Below are 21,679 nucleotides of genomic sequence, written 5' to 3' on the forward strand. Positions count from 1 at the left end.
TTAGAATTCTTTTTGTTGTTATCTTCATTTAATTTAAAATGAAAGATCACGAATAAATAAAGGAAAAAAGACATTTCTCTCTGACATAACAGCCTCGGCTTCACCCCCTTCATTCTGAGCATGAGAGAGAGGAACAGACTAAGAAGCTGAACAGAAATACCTGGACTGAATGAACACCTGAGAATCGCTAGTTTCTGTGCTGAAAGATTCCACTGAGAGACATCATCAGTGAGTCCCCTGAGCCCAGCTCAGAAGTTTTGAGTCTAACTAGTGTTCAATGATTGAAGTAAAAGATTGAACAATAAAAGCTATGGTGGCAAAATAAAAGTATTTGCTTACCAAAGGTGAAATGATTACAGTTGGGTCACTCCCCTCCTTAGAGGAAACAAACTTTTGCCCTTGGCATCTGAGAGCTGTTGACACTTTGACACCTGCTCAGGAGAGGAGGAGGTCAACACTGAGAGCTAGGGTCCCTCACACAAACACTCCAGGGGTGGAGGGAAGGAATAAGGGGCATTAACTCTTTTGCTAACAAAGAAACCAGTGCCTCCACAGCAGGGGAATTCTAATGTCCTCAGGACAAGGTGAGCCTGCCCTCAGGGAGTGAGTCCAGGAGAGGTTGGGTTGAGGACACTCAGTCACTCCAGAGGAACATGTTAGTAGAGGTGATAACAACCTTGCGCGTGAGGGGTTGTTGAGAAAATAAAATGATCTGGGATTAGAATCTTCACAGCTACATGTCCCAGACCAGAACCGGGCTTCCTGCTGGGGACACTGGCACAGCCTGAGGAGCACTGTAGACGGGTTACAAAATGGCAGAAGGATAGTGTCTGTATTATTAGTCTTGACCCTGAGGCCCCAGTGAAGCATAACTGCATGGACCTGCATCAATTATTTCTAGAACGAAGAGAAACATCCAAGAAACTCATTCACTTATCACCACAAGCCTCTAATGTGAGTACAACAGTAATTAAAACCCAGTCCTGGTTCTAAAGAGCTTATTTACCGTACGTGGTCTGGTCAGAACCTAGCAAGATACAAAAACCCATAGGAGTGAAGGAGCCTGTCTCTGTATGAAGTAAAGAGGGTAAAAACCTAGTCCACGATCAAGGCCAAAGTTTCTTTCTAACACAAAGAGCAATGTTCATATATGAAAACATATATGTGAGCAGGTGTGTGTATGAGTACCTACATGCCTACATCACTCCAGTCTTTAGGACAAAGACGTTTCTCGTTTGGTTGATAAGTGTCCATTGGGATGGACATATCGGAAGTTTATTGGGAAATAAAGCTTCCATTGCCAACGTAGTATTTTAGATTGATGACATCTTCTTACACAATAAGGAGAATGCATAAATGAAAACAAAAAAAAAGGAAGTAGAAGTGGAGAGGATGTTCAGAAAATGAAATTGTCCGCGTTGCCTATTTAAGAGCCATGCTTCGAGGCCGTCCTCAGAGAACCTCGGCCCCGAGGTCCCCCAGCCGCCCAGCTCAGCCCGGCCAGCAGCCCCCTCGGCTTCCCCATGGCTCTCCTGCGCCCTCTGCTGACCGCCCTGGCGCTGCTCACCTGCCGCCCTGGAGGCTCTCTGGGCTGTGCCCTGCCTGGGAGCCAGGCGCAGGTTAGCAGGGACAACTTGGTGCTCCTGGGCCAGATGCGGAGACTGTCCCCTTTCTTGTGCCTGCGGGCCAGAAAAGACTTCCGCTTCCCCCGGGAGATGCTGGAGGGCGGCCAGCTCCGGGAGGCCCAGGCCGCCGCCGCCGTCCTGCGGGAGCTGCTCCAGCAGACCTTCAACCTGTTGCACACGGAGCGCTCCTCGGCGGCCTGGAGCCCCGCGCCGCTGCACGGACTCCGCTCTGGCCTCCACCGGCAGCTGGAAGCCCTGGACGCCTGCTTGGTGCAGGCCACGGGCGAGGGAGAGCGCGCCCCGGGGATGCACGGCCCTGCCCTGGCCATCAAGAGGTACTTCCAGGACATCCGCGTCTACCTGGAGGACGAGGGATACAGTGACTGCGCCTGGGAAATTGTCAGGCTGGAAATCATGAGAGCCTTGTCCTCCTCGGCGACCTTGCAAGACAGCTTGGCCATCAAGGATGGAGACCTGGGGTCACCTTGAAGTGATTCTCACCGCCTGACGTGCCACATCACCCCTGCACTATGTCTGCTCACTTCAAGAGACTCATTCCTGCTTTAGTAGAGAATTCATTGAATTTAACTCAACAAATACTTTGTGAATAGTATGAAGAAGATGTTTTAAAAAATTCAGCTTCAGGATTGTTAGTCTCTAAGAGATGACTTCTCTGATGCTTGGTTTCCCTTTTTTAAAAAAGTTATTTATTTATTTATTTATTTATTTATTTATATGTATTCCTTCTTGCATCTATCGTATTTATAGAATTCAGAGGTTATATACAGTGAAATGTTCATCTTTAAATTGCATTAAAATTTACAAAACATATTTACCTTTCCATGTTATTAAATTTGCATTTTGCTTTATATGTTACATACTTATCAAAGAGAACTTCTCGAATGTTTGTTCTAAAATCAAAATCCACATCATTGTAAATGATATTGAGGAACAGATAGTAAAATTTATTTACTCATTCATTCCATTCAGAGTATATGTCAAAACGGGAGTATCTAAATGACAAATGTGTAATTGTGGTCAAGAACTAGAGGTCACCTGGGGTGCCTGGATGGCTCAGTCAGTAGAACTGCAACTCTTGATCTCAGGGTTGTGAGCTCAAGCTCCATGTTGGGCATGGACCTCACTTTTTAAAAAATGAAAGGGGCGCCTGGCTGGCTTAGTCTGTAGAGCATGCAACTCTTGATTTCCGGTTTATCAATTGGAGGTGTAGATATTACTTAAAAAGCCAAATTATGGGAAAAGCCTAAATGTCCATCAGCAGATGAATGGATAAAGAAAATGCGGTATATATATATATATATATATATATATATATATGATGGAATACTACTTGACAATGAGAAAGAATGAAGTCATGCCATTTGCAGCAACATGGATGGAACTGGAAGGTATTATGCTGAGTGAAATAAGTCAGTCAGAGAAGGACAGATATCGTGTTTTCACTCATATGTCGATCTTGAGAAACTTAACAGAAGACCATGGGGGAAGGAAAGGGGGAAAAATAGTTACAAACAGAAAGGGAGGCAGGCAAACCAAAAGGGACCCTAAATGCAGAGAACATTCTGGGGGTTGATGGGGGTGGGGGTGGGGAAGAGGGGAAAATGGGTGATGGGCATCGAGGAGGGCGCTTGTTGGGATGAGCACTGGGTGTTGTATGTAAGTGATGAACCACGGGAATCTACCCCGGAGACCAAGAGCACACTTTACACGCTGTATGTTAGCCAATTTGACAATAAATTATATTTGAAAGAAGTAAAATCTTTTTAAAAAATGAAAAAAAAATCTAGAGGTCAATAAAGCACATACAGTTTCTGCTGTGTTGAAACTCAGCCTTGTAGGGAAGGAGACACAAAAAACAGTACTAATGTTTATTTTATTTCAGTTATGTTAAAAATTACAAAGGGAAGCAAAGGAAAATGATGTTCTTACACAAGAAGCTTTAGGTACAAAGGATGCTGGCAAGGAAGAGTGATATTAGATATCCTTTCTAAGGTGCCTGGGAGACATGTGAGTGCTGAAGTCTTACCTGCAGTTGGGAATGTGGGTCTGGAATTTACAAAAATGCCGTGAGAAAGGTGTCAGTTTGGGATTCCTTACTGAGTATCTGGGAACGAGGCACGGGAATGAATGTGGTCACGTATAAGTAGAATGGACAATGAGACGTAGTCCTGCAGACCTTCAATGTTTAAAGGTCAGGCAGAGGAGAGTCTGGGAAGGGCATTGAGGCAGAGTGGCCAGTGCAGTTGGAAGGACACATGGGGACAAGACTTGACCATGAAGGGAATACGGGTCAGGGTGGTGCTTTGTAGGGCAGGTGTGGATGAACTGTCCCCATGGACCTGCAAACAGATGGAGCTGGTGGCCTTAGCATGGTTTTGGTTTAGTGGAATTAATGGGGCAGAGGCCAGATAGGAGTAGGTGGGAGAGAAAACACAAGAACGAGGATTAGGGATACCATGTATAGAAATTATCTTTAGGGGCGCCTGGGTGGCGCAGTCGGTTGAGCGTCCGACTTCAGCCAGGTCGCAATCTCGCGGTCCGTGAGTTCGAGCCCGGCGTCAGGCTCTGGGCTGACGGCTCAGAGCCTGGAGCCTGTTTCCGATTCTGTGTCTCCCTCTCTCTCTGCCCCTCCCCCGTTCATGCTCTGTCTCTCTCTGTCCCAAAAATAAATAAAAACGTTGAAAAAAAAAATTAAAAAAAAAAAGAAATTATCTTTATACGCTTGTTTGTGAAGTGGGGGGAGAGAAATAAGGTATTACTTCGAGGGAAACGTGGGTTACCATCTCTGTGTGTAAGAAATTGTCACAGTGGGAAATCAGCAGGTGCTTCCTCTTCATTAACAAACTGGTAAAAAAAAAAAAAACTAAGGGAAAAAGGAAGAGAAGTAAGCTCTCGTAAAACAACAACAAATGATTCGTACAAGTCCAGGTGGTCATGCATTTTAGAAGTTGCTCAAAAAACCGAAAACGGAAGCTTGGAATCAACAACAGTGGCCTTAATCAGAGAAATATGAATTCTGTTCAGCGATCAGTCTGACAGGTTTAAATTTGTTTTTACGGATTTTAGTTTGCACATGGTATTTACATTTTACAGAACAATATTTTCATTATAATGTATAACAACTTTGTTCTGTAAGAACACACGGAACTTCTCAAAAGTGATCAAAAGCGATGTGCTCAATTTCTATATCTAAGCCGATGCAAACACACACTGAAGAGAGGAGATGTTTTTTTCTAGGAGAGACCTACACTAGAAACAGGAAATACCTGTATTTCCCAGACTGATTCTGGGGTCAAATCTCAGTGAGTCATTTTTGTTCAGGACCCATAGACACATTAAGTTCCTGGGATGAGGGAGAGTCTCCAGGCACCTGACAGAAACTCTAGATCAAAATATTCTAGCTCTAAGAGAGCTTTAAGTCTATTATTGTCTCTATTTGAAGATGAGGATTGAACTCACTTAAAGGCAAAAATAGATTGGGGCTCTTGGGTGGCTCAGTCAGTTGAGCATCTGACTCTTGATTTCTGCTCAGGTCATAATCCCAGGGTCTTGGGATCAAGCCCTGGGTCGGGCTCCATGCTGAGTGTGGAGCCAGCTTGAGGTTCTCTTTCTTTCTCTCTCTCTCCCTCCCTCCCTCCCTCTCTCTCTCTCTCTCTTTCTTCCCCCTGCCCCTCTCCCCTTCTATCTCTCTCTCTCTAAAATAAATAAAATAAATAGATATTTTGACAACTCCAAGAATGTCACCACCACTTGAGAAGCTCCAAAGATGTAGCACACAGACCGGCCTCCCTTCATGCTTTGAAAACTCAGAGAACATGTGCCGACTACTAGAAAAATCTCCCAGAGTATCTTCAGCATCTACAAGTAGTGGCCTTCAAAGGCATGTCAGTTCATCTACAGGGCCTAATCACCGCCACTCTTGCCAAGATCCTAATACTCTTGATTTATTTGTAGTATTAATTAATTAGTTATAATAACATGCACAGGGGTGCCTGGGTGGGTTCAGTTGGTTAAGCGTCCGACTTCTGCTCACGTAATGGTCTCATGGTTTGTGGCTTTGAGCCTCGTGTTGGGCTCGGGGCTGACAGCTCAGAGCCTGGAACCTGCTTCAGATTCTGTGTCTCCCTCTCTCTCTGCCCCTCCCCCACTTGCACTCTGTCTCTGTCTCTCTCTCTCTCTCTCTTTTTTTTTTTTTTAGAACACAATGAATCGCTTTTATTTCGATATGCATCCACATCTCAGCATTTAGTGGTCCTGAACAGAAAAGTGGAAAAACGCAGCAGTTTGCCAGGAAGTCAAGCCCGCCAATTTCGGGGATCCGCTGTGCACACCGAGTTCTTTTTCAATCCCTGCTGAGGACCGTGAGAAACAGCAGCACCAAAACCAAAGTATGCACCGAATTCAAGGTTCTTTTTGTTCCAGTTGCCACATTCCAAACTAGATCCAAATGGATTGCAAGATGACCACATGAGAACCCTGTATAAAACGTCTTCAATTTTTAAAAGCAAAAGCAATTACAGGAAAAGAAAATTCATTCAGAGGGATCGTGTGTGCTTACAAGTGTCTTCTGTGGCCTTTCTCCAAGTTTAACCACCAAGAACTTTGAGAGCTGGCGGGTGTGAGTACCCCTGGTGACTGTTCTTTTCACTTTATCAGAACCTGAGCTAAAAAACCGCATCAGCTGACGATGACAGCAGAGGGTGGCAGGGCTGGGGACCCAATATTCATTCCCAGGCTGGTGGAGAGTGAGTAAATGTGGTTCCAAAACTAAACGAGGGAAGTCAGAGACTCTTTCCAACCTTACCTGATGGCTTCTGGCCAAAGCAAGGAAGTATGGTGGAAAGTGTTGGGTGGTGATGGTACAAAGAGGGAGTTGAGGAGGAGGAAGGAAAAAGCAGCACCCCTCAATTAAGGTGGGGGAGAAGATATGGGGAGAGCCCTGAATTCCTCACCAAAGGCCAATTTCAGAGGGGAGCAGAGGGGGTTACAATCTATGCTTCGGCCAAGGTTGGTGGTGGAAAGTGAAGAAGGGACAATGGCTTGGGGGGGGGTGTGGTGGGGGGCATCATTTAAGACTTAAAAAAAGCAGGGGTGCAGCTGGAGCACCCCCACACACCCAGCAGTAGTCCCGCAGGCTGTGACCTGAAACCTTCACACCTACTCTAGCAAGCCAACCCAAGCTGAAGGGCTGTTGCAGGGACAGAAGGAGGGAGGGAGGGAGGGAGGCAGGCAGGGAGGCAGGGGGAGGAGAAGGGGAGAAGGCAGAGACCCCAGGCCATGTAATCAGCAGCAAGGTGATTGTGTGATGTGTCTTTTCACAGTTGAGTTAGATGTGCCCCACCAGTTATGATGGGAATCAATTTAAATATACTTTCTTGATCCCCGAAGTTCAACTATGTGGACAGTGGTTACACTTGACAGGATGATTTGTTATAGCACAACTTATATATTTTAGATGGACAAAAAAATTAGTATCGTTTCCAGTATCTTAAGATAAATTGCCTTTGAATGGGAGCTTCCTTTCCAGTACTTTGAGGTCTACAAGACGTATCTAGAAAACTTACTACTGTGGAAAATGAAGACTGCTTAAATTGAATGGGAGGGGGGTAGGGGGAGGGCCTGTGGTTTTTCTTTTTGATTAATTGCTGTAAGACTGTCCTTAGGGCAGCTGAGGGAGTTTCGTGTTTTCTTTAGACATCATTAGGCGCCGGAGCTCTTGCAGGACGACTTTGATGCTGTATGAATTCTGCCATTTTGCTAGCACTGATATGGCTCTTGGGTCCACCGCTCCATTAATATTAATTTTTGTTACAAATCTTACAAAGGGGGGGCGCTTCTGGGTATTTAGGTCCACATTCTATTTTAAGGCTGTATATTCGGTTTTCATAAATTGTTCTTGGAGGCCCAATTATCATCCCTGTCCATCTTGTAGGTGTCATGTCTTCGTCATCTTCTAGACCCCAGCTAACTGTGCCAACTCCTACTCCTTTCTGGCCTTCTTCCAGTTCTTCCAACAGTCGAAAATTGCAAGGGACTTTTACTCCCGAGCCCGTGGTGGCTGCCATCTTGCGTCGCTGTCGCTCCTGTCTCTGTCTCTCAAAAAAAAAAAAAAAAAAAAAAAAAAAAAACATTAAAAATTATAAAATGAAATGTGTCAACATTTGGATGGACGATATAATTCAGTGAACCAATAATTTCCAAATGACCAAAATCATGCAGAGGTAAACGATTTATTGAAAGAGGGGGCACCTCACTGGTTCTGTTGGTTAAGCATCTGACTTCGGCTCAGGTCATGATCTCACAGCTCATGAGTTCGAGCCCTGCGTCAGGTTCTATGCTGACAGCTCAGAGCTTGGAGCCTGCTTGGGATTCTGTGTCTTCCTCTCTCTTTGCCCCTTCCCCACTTGTGCACGTGAGCACAAAAAACACACACACATACACAAAAAAAAAAAAAAAAAAAAAAAAAACAAAACACATGCACATAAAAAAATACAAAGGGGAGAAAAGTTTATTAGACAGCAACAGAAACACATTACTAACAGGGGAAAATTCATTCACTGTATTTCTTATCTCAGGGACTCTCTCTAAAGAAAATCCTGCATTTGTGTGATTGATTGTTTTTCCTGTGTGCTAAGGATGATATATTGTATAGAAAGGGAAGCAGAACTGGAACGGAGCTAAAGCAAACCACTGGGCTTTTATACTGGACAGGAGGGAACATTTTGGGCAAAGAAGTAGGAAGAATGGATCCAGGAGACCAAGGGCATGCTTGGCGTGCTCACCTGTGCCCTGGGCAGGAGATCCAGCACCCAAGGGTGAAGAATCCTATGTTTATCTTTTTCCTTGAACTAAAATAAGGTGACCTTCCAAGGTTGGTGTTGATACATACAGAATGTAAGATATTTCTTGAGGTAAATTTGTAATTATTAGCTCAAAGGTGTATGCATGTAGGCAGAGGGGATGACAGAAAAAAATGGGGTAAACTTTAAGCCTGGTGGAAGAAGTAAAATTTGCAAGGATTGTAAATTATGAGTTAATGCTGACTTTTTTAACTTAAAATTCACACAGAGCGAATTTCTGATTGATGACTGAATTTTGATTTAAAGAATATTTTGATTTCTGAGTCTTACACTTTCCCCATGTAATAAGATAAAGTAGATGGGTCAATAGTGATTATACTTTCCTTCTCCCCAGCCTCCTTGTCCATACTCCCAAAGCTGTTGACTGGATTTTGGCTGAAATAAGTCAAAGAATGATAAGACCCCATTTTTATTGTAACAGTTTTGGGAACATGGCCCAGTAAACAGTTGGATATGCTTTTATAGACAAGAGCTAGAAAAGGAGACTATGCATAATAAAACAGCACAGCCTGAGTCACAGACCTGGGGAGCTCTCATCTGATGTACATCGATCTTATGCTGATGTTGCTTCTTAGTTAAACTATTCCTTTGGTCATATCCACAAAAGAAAGATGGGAATATGTTCAGACAAGCTGAGATTTTAGGAAGCACTACGAAATAGCACATGTGTTTATAGCCACATCCATCCTAAGTGAAAAAATGCTTCGTATAGGAGAACAACCTGCAGAAAGAATGTGCTGGAAAATAGGGGATGTAGTCATGGCCATTAGACTGTGCAGATGGTCAACAAATAACCTTGGCTGAAACGTGTGGAGCACTGGGAGAATCTGGGTTCACTGATCCAGAAGCTATTCTGTGTCATTCACACATGTGTGCTTGTGTGTGTGTGTGTGTGTGTGTGTGTGTGTGAACTAGATGAAAGCTACTGAGCTAAAGTGGTGAAGATCCTAGAATCTTCAAGGAAATAGTGTATAAAAAGTACTTAGAATACTAAGACTTTGTCAGCTTTATTTGTGTTTGGGTACATTACATGGTTCCTTTTTCCTGCCTTTGAAAAATGTTACTTTCTTAAGGCTTGAAGATATGGTACTCTTTAGAAAATGGCATGGAGAAGACTCTATTGAATTCCACCGTTGGTTGTGAATGCTTAAAATCGAGTTGAAATGTCGTAGTTCTGAAAACTTTTGAATGACTTAATGGGCAAAACAATGGAAATGTGAATTACAGTGAGATCAAGTTATTTCTGCTCTGATTATTTGATGATGTATATACATCAAGTTTTCCAGGCTGTTTTTTATTTTTGGTTTGTTTTCCTTTTAAGGGGAGAATTTCACAAAGTTTCTACTTTATAGCAATTTTCCCGGAATGTATGTAGGCAGGGATTTTCAATTCGAACCACTAGAGGACAGAATAGTATCAGTCACTAGAGAGGCTGCTCAGTGTGTCAGTAAAAAACAAAGTAATTCTAGGTATGCATACGTCTTACTGCATCTGGTTAATTAACGTAGCACCAGGCTATGTTCATCCTTAACGACCACAGCTAATGCTTTGTTGTTGTTGTCATTGTTGTTGTCTTTTGTTTTTACCAGCATTCAGCCATTCAAATATGCTTCTTACTTCTTAGCAAAGTGATACCAGGTGATAAAGTTATTAAAATCAGGATGGGAAAAATTACCCCCAATTCCCTTAAAAGCCAATTATATTGGATGGTGTGATGCAGTCAGATTAGACAGTAAATAACACAGAACTGGTGTTAGGCTGACATCATCATTTTAAAGCCTGCCTTTCCCCTTTGTTTTGCATTATTTACTCTAGATTCCCATAAATATATTTGCTATTTAAATAAAATGACAGTTGGAACATTTTTGTACACATTGTTTATAAGCTAGTTATCACAATCAATAATGTGATCGGTAACATGGGTTTTCAAACCAACTTGTGAAAATTAATAAAAAGAAACCTCAATAAAATGGAGTCAGGAGGTTGGGCAGGGGGAACGCTCCTGCCTTGCCAGCCCTACCAATCAAAGTCCCTTGCGAATCCAACCGGAAGACATGGGCCTTGCAAGCCAATATTACTTTACTATTGGCAATAGTCCAGCCAGTGAGAGACAGTCACAATTCAGCCAATGGGAAGCCACTATACTTTGACCTCCTAGTTTACTCCAATGGACTTTTTGTTTATAACAGCTACCTTCCCCGGCAACCCCACTCTCCCACTTTTCTTTATAAAAGAACATTTCCTCTTTTTTTTTCCAAACTTGTCTACTGTTTTGCTATACCTTGCTGTGCCTGATTGCAATTCTGTGCTATTCCCAAACAAACCCATCGATTGCTGGCAAAAATGTATCAGTTTTATTATTATTTTTTTAACGTTTATTTATTTTTGAGACAGAGAGAGACAGAGCATGAATGGGGGAGGGTCAGAGAGAGGGAGACACAGAATCTGAAACAGGCTCCAGGCTCTGAGCTGTCAGCACAGAGCCCGACGCGGGGCTCAAACTCACGGACTGCGAGATCATGACCTGAGCCGAAGTCGGACGCTTAACCGACTGAGCCACCCAGGCACCCCATAGCAGTCTTATTTTTTAAGGCTAACAAAATACTGGCAAAAATTCAAAACAATCTATTCATCACTATTTAACATGAGTCTGGATGCAGGTGAATATTCTTTACCCAAGTGAATTTAATGGCTATTACAGTATTCTATAAAATGGAGGGCCCATTGTTTACTTATCTAATCCTTTATAACAGCACATTATTATGGCTGCAATCATCTTTTATATAAATAATGCTGCAATAAAAAATTGGGCACACATTTGGACAGGTGTCGTTCTGTAATATAAATATCTAGAACTGCATTTTCTAGGTTCAGTGGTTCAAAAATTTTGGTAGATTTTACCAAATTAATCGCCCATGTTTGAGAATTGTACACCTCTAGTGTGTATAGGTATGTGCTCTTACCCTAATTATCACCAAACCATCTTGTTTATCAGATTTTTCATTTATATAAATGATCGCCAGGGAGGCTGGTTTTTTGATATATGTATATTATCTACTTGTAGCTCTATCTGTTTTTGTAATTGGCACTGAGTTGTTAAACTTTTCTGAGTCCTTTTTATATTGAAAATGTTAGCATCAATCGTATGTTTCAAGATTTTTTTTTCGTACATCTTTAAATTTCTTGATAGTTCTTTATCGGGCCGACTTAAAAAAAAATCACATATTAAAATGTGTTGCTCTTTTCTTTTCTGGCCTTGGGTTTTCACATCACTCAGAAGAACTCTCCCATCGGAAGATTAAAAACTGTTTTCAAATTTTATTTTGATTTTATTATTTTTTTAATTTGAGGCAAGGAGGGGCAGAGGGAGAGGGAGAGAGAGAATCTTAAGTGGGGCTTGATCTCACAACTGTGAGACCATGACGTGAGCCAAAAATCAAGAGTCAGACACCTAACTGACTGAGCCACCTGGGCACCCCTAAAGCTTTTTACATACATGGTTTTTTCCCTCGTATTTAACAGGGTTTTTTTCTCCTTTCATATATTTATATCCATAACCGTTCAGTGATTTAGCAACTTTATTGTACTCACGTAACACTGGGTGGTCTTAGAAAGGCAGTGACATGTTCATGGCCACAGAGCCCTGTATGTCAAGGCTGCTATCGAAACCCAGATGATCTCCCTTTACGGCCAACCTGCTCATTTCCTTTTATCCCTTAAACATCAAATTTTATTTTGCGTATTATAGGAGATTTGAAATCTCATTTTTTTTTTGTCCCAAGGAGACTATTTTCTCAACAACGTTAATTGAATCAGTCAACCTTCCCTTATTTATTTCGAAAACAACCATTATTCTATTATCAGTCCTCATTTATACGTATCTGCTAGGGATCGTAAAGCAATTTTATTTGTTTTTGTTCCAGTATCAACTTTAAAAATTCCAATTTCTAAAATTCTTTTTAAGTAGAGGTTACATATGTGTCAACAAAAAAATACCCTTTTTTTGCCAAGATATATGAAAATTCAATTCAAATTATTATCGGAAAGCATAACTCCTTCCCAGGCTCTTCCATCTGGATTCTGCTCACCCATCCTGCACCCTATTCCCCCAGCCTCTGCACCGTGGAACCCCTTAGGATTCTCCTTTTACCTCTCTTTCTAAATCTAAATTTGAAGAGGGGATCTCTCCTCCAATCGTCTCTAACTACATGGAATGTTTGCCTTTTTTTCTGATCCCTGCCCCTGCTCTGCTGGATCCATTCTTCTATCCATCTCACAATTATTTTCTTCCTATATATTATAAAAATTGCTTTCTATTGTTTTCTGGAGATCATTCCACTTCTGCATCACTTTCTACACTTTTATGTATGCATATAATGGACCATGACAAAAGACCCCCAGACCAAGCAGAGAGAGGCACAATCTTCCTTACAGGGTACCTGAGAGGAAGAAGTTGTGAGTACACATGCATTTGCTTTTTGTTTTGCTCCTATGAATATTTCAATGCGTGTGACGATCGCTTGTATAACATATTTAAATACAAAACCAAATCAGGACTTAAGAGTTGATGAGGGAGGAGGGTGTAGGGGGTCTCCTGATGATTCTGACCCACAGGCACCATGGAATGGCACTGCTCAGGATGCTTGAGGAAAGATAGCAACATCTTGGTTCCCTTGTGTTCAGAGGACGTGGCATGGGCCCCAGTTTCTGTGGCTCGATCTCTGCTCTTGAGAACAGATCCTCTGAGTGTTAGATCCTCTGAGTTAGCATTAATAAGTATCACTTTTCAACCCAGGGGCTACCAAACCATATCGCTTGTGTGGGGCACCAGGTATGTTCAACATTTCCACATGGAGAGACGCTGCGTCTCCTTCGTCTCCTTCTTCGTTTCTTCAATTTTCTTTATTCTCTTCACTTTTCAACAGGTTTTTTCATGGAAAGATAGCACCTGCTGATTTCACCCTGACATCCTCCCAGGCCAGGGGCTGTATTCTTTTGCTTTCAACAGAGAGGCTTATTCCTTGGGAAATTCTCTTAATTCCCACTGTTAGTGCCTCACTGCTCAGGAGGGGAACTTCTTTTTTCTCCTCCCCCGCCCCTACTACGTCCACCTGCTGATGAAGCCCGGGGAGGAGTTGCTCCATCCGGGTCTCGTCCCAAATAACACGAGATCCTCTGTGCCGCGAGGCTGAAAACCTGCTGGCACCTCACGTGAAGGGTACGATGGCTTGGTCTTTTGTCAGTGCCTGGCTCTCTTCCATCAGCTACTGAGGGACTCTGAAGGTCCCTCCTATTCTCTGGGAGTGACAGAAGCAAAATTCTCATTTGGTACAGAAGTGTTAAGATCCCCTTCCTGTCCAAATTCTACCCTCAAGTCTGAACCCCGCCCAGGAAGCAAGTGGGGCTGGAGCAGAGTTAGGACCCAGGTAGGGGTGTATCTATTTCTCGAAAAACATGTTTTTATTAGGTCTGAGTTTCACAGTTTATTGGATGTATATCCAGCATTTGATTCATCATCTGAATTGCCTCAACATATGTACATACTGTATTATATTTTACATTTTTTCTTAAGTAGGGAAGATACCTAATTTGAGCCTAAAATAGCACTGCCTTTGGATTCACACCAGCAGGGGTTTACGTCAGGGGTCTTAGAGTGGGCTCACATTTACATTAGATGACAAGGAACATCCTAAGAAGAACCCATTCTGAGGAAGAAGAAAGTTAATTCACAACCTGGTCCAATTCTCATTACCCAGCTTGGGAATAGAAAGCCAATTCTGATAAAGCCATCATGATGACACCAGGATCACCCTTGGCCTGACCCTTAAAGTGCTGTATTTAAATGATGTGAAAGAGAAGGACAGTTGGTGTTTTATTGTTCTGGTTGTATTCGTTTATTTTTAATATGTCAGGCATTTGTTGCACACAGTAACCTGAGAGAGACGCTTTAGGGAAAGAAATCTTTCCTCCAGAACTGAGCCCTCTACCCATGTGTGTATAATGCGCATGTAGTTTTTGATGTCTAAGGCCTCAGATACGGGCCCAAGTGGTCCTAGGCACTTTGTGTCTAGAACTTAGAGATGAATCTGCCGGGGAGATCGCTAACATCCTTTCTGCACAGGACCCTTGATTGTGTATCTTCTGAGACAATCTCCCTGTAGAAGGCTACGGCTGAAACCCTGAAATATCCGAACACCTCTCTTTGTCCTTCTAATTTCAACTCATGGTAGAGATCCGCCCAGCCAGGGGCGCCTGGGTGGCTCGGTCGGTGAGCGTCCGACTTCGGCTTAGGTCATGATCTCACGGTCCGTGAGTTCGAGCCCCGCGTCGGGCTCTGTGCTGACAGCTCAGCCTGGAGCCTGTTTCGGATTCTGTGTCTCCCTCTCTCTCTGCCCCCTCCCCTGTTCATGCTCTGTCTCTCTCTGTCTCAAAAATAAATAGATGTTAAAAAAAAAAAAAAAGAAAAGAAATCCGCCCAGCCAGAGGGATTTTGAGGACAATTTTGTTGGTTTATTTCAGTTCCTGAAACCCACCCACCCACAGAGAATGCATCCTCTTTTTCCCCCAACCCTCAGTAGGCACAAATGGGTCCTTCAAGGTATTTCTCGTGTAACCCCATAATTTGCTCTGGAAATATGTTTATTTTCTTCCCAGTTCCATTGAGCATCTTTCCTTCCTCCCAAGGAATGAGAATAAATGAGGAGCTGTTACTACAAAAAGTCCACTATACTGAATAATATACCAGCTAAGAATCCAATTTTTAGCGCTCTCAAACTAACTCCCTTTTGATCAGAAATATTTTTATCCACATTGATAACCACTTTGTTCATCTGGCATGAGCCCAAATGAATTTCTGTTATTTGGAATAATTAAATTTTCTCCCAGGGAAATATTTTATTTATTACAAGGCGAATACGGAAACTTGGAATAAATTTCACTACAACAAGGTACACTTAGATCTCTTATGTAGAAAAAGTCACATGATTTATGGGTCAAGGGTAACCTTGTTCTTTGTTCTCCTCAAACCTTGCTCCACCCTTCCCAACAGGTACACATCTCCACCTTCAGTGACTAAAACGTGTCTGACCAGGTTTCTACACTTCCAAGAAGATGGATTCTTCTCGCATTGAAGGTAAAACCATGGGACCATTTTTGTGTTATGATCATTTCCCTGCATCACTGTAATGTGACTCTGGCTACTTGTCTCTAGATACTACATGCTGGCTATCTTCTGCTTACCCATAATATTTCAAGTGTACAAGCCAAAGAAATAAGGACATTTTCCATCAAATCTCTACTAATAGTGGGTGGAAAAACTAATTCGCCCACTTTGGACAGTAACAAGACATGTGCTTTTTAAATACAACAATGAGAGGAGTGCTACACTCCGTACAACTATAAAAGTGAGCCATTTACACTATTTTCATGTATTGTTTTATGTATATCTGCTATATTCAGTGTTTCTTAAACTGCACCAAAAATAGGAAACACTCAAGTTGGTGTCAGTGGTTTCTATATTACTCGGCGGTTGAAAGCGTGACTAATGGTCACCAGCAGACAGCGACTGAAGGGCCATGAAGAGCGGGTTCAGGAAAGGATTTTTCTCAGGTGAGCAGAACAATTCGTTGGCAGAGGGGCTCCCACCGGCACTTCTGTCCTACATGTCATGTCTTATTGTGCTCTTACCATACAAGGATAAAAACTACCCTGTCATTAGAGAAAGAAAGATACTTTATTTTTTAGTGCACGAAGTCGCTTACCCACGTTGTCCATCCCGGAAGAGTAGAGAAACTGAAAAACAAAAATAAGAATATAACCTCTTAGCAGACACATTAACAAGACTTCCTCATCTGTAGGTAGAGTGTCTCCTTACGTGTATAACTGGCCATGACGATATGGTACTTATCTCTCTCTTTCTCTCTCTTTGTTAATGCTGCATTTAAAAAAATTTATTTATTTATTTTTATTTGAGAGAGAGAGAGCACACACAAGCAGGGGAGAGGGGCAGAGGGAGAGACAGAGATAATCCCAAGCAGGCCCTGCACTGAGCGCAGAGCCTGATGAAGGGCTCCATCCCGTGACCCCGGGGTCATGACCTGAGCCAAAATCAAGAGTCAGACACTCAACCAGCTGAGCCACCCTGGTGCCCCCCTCTGTTAATGCTGCACTTTAAATTTCCTTACTCATTCAGTATTTAGATTGTCCCTTTATGTGTTCAGGAGTGTGCTAGGCAAAGAGTTCAGAAGCCATTTCCCCACCATGAAGTAGGTCATACCTTAGTTGAGAGAGAACTAACCCATCATTGTACAGTGTGGTCTGGGATGTGATAAAAGTTGTGCTCTGGAGGGGCAGATAGATTTAGACAGATCGGACTCTGAGGGCTTTCTGTGAAAAATTTTAAGGAGTCATAAAGAGCCAGAATGAGATATTAGCACATATTAGGAAGCGAATCTGTACACGGCCAAGGCAATAGCATGTGAGTTTGGGTTTTCTGTGGCCCCAGATGGAAGGTCTGTGTGTTATGCTTTCGGAGGTCAGGTGCTGAGAAAGCAGGCTCTGAGACAAAAAGTGCCATGTGAGGAGTTTAGTAGGGAGTGCTACGGGCTCAACGCATATGAGAAGAGCAGGCAGGATGAGGAACGGAGGAAAACCCGAGCTGCTGTGCAGTCACAGTGTGGCTTTGGTCAAAACCCGGGTGGGGGAAGGAGCTCTGAGACTGCAATGACCCTTCAGGGGTGGAGTGAGGGGTCTGAGCCTTTATCCCTCCACATCCAGTCCTTGGATAGAGGGGAGAAAACTGGGGCTAAATGACTCATTTCAGCCAAAGGCAATTCCAAGAATGACTCCCAAGTCTCTGTATTTACCAAACATCTACATTTCTCAACTGAAGAGATTACTGAACCTGCCATCTTCCACCTTGGAATCCTCTGTCTTTCACAAGTTTGATTTCCCTGTGTTCACACCATATTCTTCATCCAATCGGATATTGTTATGGTTGCAGTTTTGATGTCACACGATCATAGGCATGAGGAACACACACGGTTACAGAAACAAAACTTGGGTTGGATCATCTTCCTGAAGAGACAGTTATTGTCACCTGGCGTATTAGAGTCTTTACATCCAGCTTCTTTAAGAAGGAGAAAGACCATTGAATCCGCTGCTGTGAAAAGGCAGTGATAGAGAAAAGGAAAAAAAAAACTATCCTTACCAACTATCTCCCACCTGAGGGGCTCACTTCTCTCTAGGTATTATGGGAAAATATGAGATCAGTAACCTCAAAGAGACCATGTCTTCAGCTGTTAATGGTCTACCAAGGCTATCAAGAAACAGAGGCATGGGCTGTAATGTGGAGTCCGAGGACCAAAAGCATCAAAATCATCTAGAAATGTTAGAAATGCAAATACTCAGTCCCCACTATAAGACTTAGTGGATCAGAAACACTGGGGTGAAGCCATGCCCCCTGTATTTTAACAAGCCCTCCAGATGATTCTGATACACACTGGAGATGGGGCTTCATTTAGTGCAGGTGATAAGTATCTTAAGCCAAATCTCTACAAGAAGCCATATTTAGGGGAGCCTGGGTGGTGCAGTCAGTGGGGCGTCCGACTTCAGCTCAGGTCATGATCTGACGGTTTGTGAGTTCAAGTCCCACGTTGGGCTCTGGGCTGACTGTGTGGAGCCTGCTTGGGATTCTCTCTCTCCCCCTCTCCCTCTGCCCCTCTCCTGCTCATATGTGCTCTCTCTCTCAAAATAAATAAAGTTTAATAAAAGAAAATAATATTCAAAAATATGAGAATGGAAATTCTATTACCCAGATAGTACTGCTGTGAACATTTTAGCGCAATTCTTTTCAGACATTTTACAGGCATTTTTATTTATAGAAATTATGATGGTACTAGTTATTTTGTAACCTGCTTTTTGAAATTTTTTTTTTTAACGTTTATTATTTTTGAGACAGAGAGAGACCGAGCATGAACGGGGGAGGGTCACAGAGAGAGGGAGACACAGAATCTGAAACAGGCTCTGGGCTCTGAGCTGTCAGCACAGAGCCCGACGCGGGGCTCGAACCCACGGACCGTGAGATCATGACCTGAGCCGAAGTCGGACGCTTAACCGACTGAGCCACCCAGGCGCCCCTGTAACCTGCTTTTTGATTTAATAATCTATTTAGCTCATACATGTATATGTGACAAGGATAACTCAGATGACCCAGCCTATGAGTACAAATGAGCTTATCTTTACTGTGAGCCCCCAACCTGGTCTCTTCAAAATCAATGTACAGAAATCAGTTGCATTCTTATACACTAATAATGAAGCAACAGAAAGACAAATAAAGAAACTGATCCCATTCACAATTGCACCAAGAAGCATAAAATACCTAGGAATAAACCTAACCAAAGATGTAAAAGATCTGTATGCTGAAAACTATAGAAAGCTTATGAAGGAAATTGAAGAAGATATAAAGAAATGGAAAAACATTCCAAGCTCATGGATTGGAAGAATAAATACTGTTAAAATGTCAATACTACCCAAAGCTATCTACACATTCAATCCCAATCAAAATTGCACCAGCATTCTTCTCGAAGCCAGAACAAGCAATCCTAAAATTTGTATGGAACCACAAAAGGTCCCAAATAGCCAAAGTAATTTTGAAGAAGAAGACCAAAGCAGGAGGCATCACAATCCCAGACTTTAGCCTCTACTACAAAGCTGTCATCATCAAGACAGCATGGTATTGGCACAAAAACAGAGACACATAGACCAATGGAATAGAATAGGAACCCCAGAACTAGACCCACAAACGTATGGCCAACTCATCTTTGACAAAGCAGGAAAGAACATCCAATGGAAAAAAGACAGTCTCTTTAACAAATGGTGCTGGGAAAACTGGACAGCAACATGCAGAAGGTTGAAACTAGACCACTTTCTCACACCATTCACAAAAACAAACTCAAAATGGATAAAGGACCTGAATGTGAGACAGGAAACCATCAAAACCCTAGAGGAGAAAGCAGGAAAAGACCTCTCTGACCTCAGCCGCAGAAATTTCTTACTTGACACGTCCCCAAAGGCAAGGGAATTAAGAGCAAAAATGAACTATTGGGACCTCATGAAGATAAAAAGCTTCTGCACTGCAAAGGAAACAATCGACCAAACTAAAAGGCAACCAACGGAATGGGAAAAGATTTTTGCAAATGACATATTGGACAAAGGGCTAGTATCCAAAATCTATAAAGAGCTCACCAAACTCCACACCCAAAAAACAAATAATCCAGTGAAGAAATGGGCAGAAAACATGAATAGACACTTCTCTAAAGACGACATCCAGATGGCCAACCGGCACATGAAAAGATGCTCAACGTCGCTCCTCATCAGGGAAATACAAATCAAAACCACAGTGAGATACCACCTTGTGCCAGAAAGAGTGGCTAAAATGAACAAATCACGAGACTACAGATGCTGGCGAGGATGTGGAGAAACGGCAACCCTCTTGCACTGTTGGTGGGAATGCAAACTGGTGCAGCCGCTCTGGAAAACAGTGTGGAGGTTCCTCAAAAAATTAAAAATAGATCTACCCTATGACCCAGCAATAGCACTGCTAAGAATTTACCCAAGGGAACATGAGTGCTGATGCATAGGGGCACTTGTACCCCAATGTTTATAGCAGCACTCTCAACAATAGCCAGATTATGGAAAGAGCCTAAAGGTCCATCAACTGATGAATGGATAAAGAAATTGTGGTTTATATATACAATGGAGTACTACATGGCAATGAGAAAGAATGAAATATGGCCCTTTGCAGCAACATGGATGGAACTGGAGAGTGTTATGCTAAGTGAAATAAGCCATACAGAGAAAGACAGATACCATATGCTTTCACTCTTATGTGGATCCTGAGAAACTTAACAGAAACCCATGGGGGAGGGGAAGGAAAAAAAAAGAGGTTAGAGTGGGAGAGAGCCAAAGTGTAAGAGACTCTTAAAAACTGAGAACAAACTGAGGGTTGATGGAGGGTGGGAGGGAAGGGAGGGTGGATGATGGGTATTGAGGAGGGCACCTTTTGGGATGAGCCCTGGGTGTTGTATGGGAACCAATTTGACAATAAATTTCATATTTAAAAAATAGAAAATAAAAAATAAATAAAAGCTCACACAAAAAAATAAAAAAATAAAATATGTATCTTCCTCAATATCTCCAAGTTTAGAACTCTGGTTTTAAAGTTTTAAGAGAGCACACATATTTAAAAGCAAGCAATTTTTATTTTGTATGAAGCAGTTAAGACAGTAATACAAGTAGGATGTCAACCTAATAAAGCTAAATGTTTGGGGAAACATTAGCATGTACAGTATTGCTTTTAGCTTCTAGATAGGAGTACATATTAACTGCTGTAAATTTCTATTTGGCCTCTTCTCCATTCTGTTCTCTTCAGTTCTTAGGAAAGAAATATCCAGGGGAGAAAATGTTCTTTCTCTAATTCAAGACTGCGGACAGTATGTGAACTTGAATAAGGAAAGCCAGGAGCAAATTGTTGTCATGCTTGTTATCATTATTATTTCGCAGAGATCTCGCACAATGCCATTCAGGTTTGTGGGGTCTAGAACAGAGTGCACTCTTTTGAGTCAGACAGATCTGGTGGAGAAACTCTGCTCTGGCATTTACTGTCTCCATGACTCGCTACATTACTTTGAGCAAGTTACTTCACCTTTAAAGTCTTGTTATTCTCATTTCAGAAAAGAATATAATACAGAAACTATCTTGCTAGGTTAACTTGAGGATCGAATAATGTGTTAAATGAAGGATTTGCTTCTGAAAACTTCCTGGTTTAAAGAAAACAAAAATTCTACTGATCATGTGAAGCAAATGACCTGTATTTGCAGTCAAGTGTGGTAAATGCCTCTCCTCTCTCCACCTCCCTACCTCTAGGTGAACTTGAAGGTACACAGGGGTTGAAAGGTGACGTTGACCAAGACTGCCTCTGCTTCTCTGCCCTTTTCCTCTCTGGCAGTTGGCCCTGCCTCAGACTCAGGAGCCTATTCAGCTCATCCTCCTTCCTCTGAAGCCAAATCCGAAAGCACAGGCCAACAACGAATACACTTACTAACACTAATTAAACCGAAATGAAATGTGTTTTGTTCTTCAGCAAGTTTTCACATTAAGTGATAGATTTCATCT

At 42.4% G+C, this 21,679-nt stretch overlaps 2 protein-coding genes across 4 annotated transcripts in view; one reads left to right on the forward strand and one right to left on the reverse strand.

Moving 5' to 3' along the window:
• The first annotated feature begins 1,329 nt into the window (after positions 1-1,329).
• Positions 1,330-2,304, forward strand: LOC123592620 (interferon omega-1-like). The gene has a single exon (XM_045467855.1). It carries the CDS (start codon positions 1,524-1,526, stop codon positions 2,112-2,114), a length of 591 nt encoding a protein of 196 aa, XP_045323811.1. The 5' UTR covers positions 1,330-1,523; the 3' UTR covers positions 2,115-2,304.
• Positions 2,305-5,788: 3,484 nt separating this feature from the next.
• The window catches only part of LOC123592621 (translation initiation factor IF-2-like), an 80,726-nt gene continuing 64,835 nt past the window's right edge, over positions 5,789-21,679 (reverse strand). Inside the window, exons 2-3 of one of the 3 annotated variants that reach the window (XM_045467858.1) lie at positions 16,267-16,297; positions 5,789-7,735 (exon numbers count right to left, since the gene is read on the reverse strand). In XM_045467858.1, coding sequence (XP_045323814.1) covers positions 7,611-7,735; positions 16,267-16,297 — 156 coding nt within the window. In that variant the 3' untranslated portion in view covers positions 5,789-7,610. Of the gene's footprint in view, positions 7,742-16,266; positions 16,298-21,679 lie in introns of all 3 variants that reach the window. The other 2 variants (XM_045467857.1, XM_045467856.1) reach the window with 2 other exon arrangements.

The sequence above is a fragment of the Leopardus geoffroyi genome, chromosome D4 (assembly GCF_018350155.1).
Source record: "Leopardus geoffroyi isolate Oge1 chromosome D4, O.geoffroyi_Oge1_pat1.0, whole genome shotgun sequence".
Taxonomy (NCBI): domain Eukaryota; kingdom Metazoa; phylum Chordata; class Mammalia; order Carnivora; family Felidae; genus Leopardus; species Leopardus geoffroyi.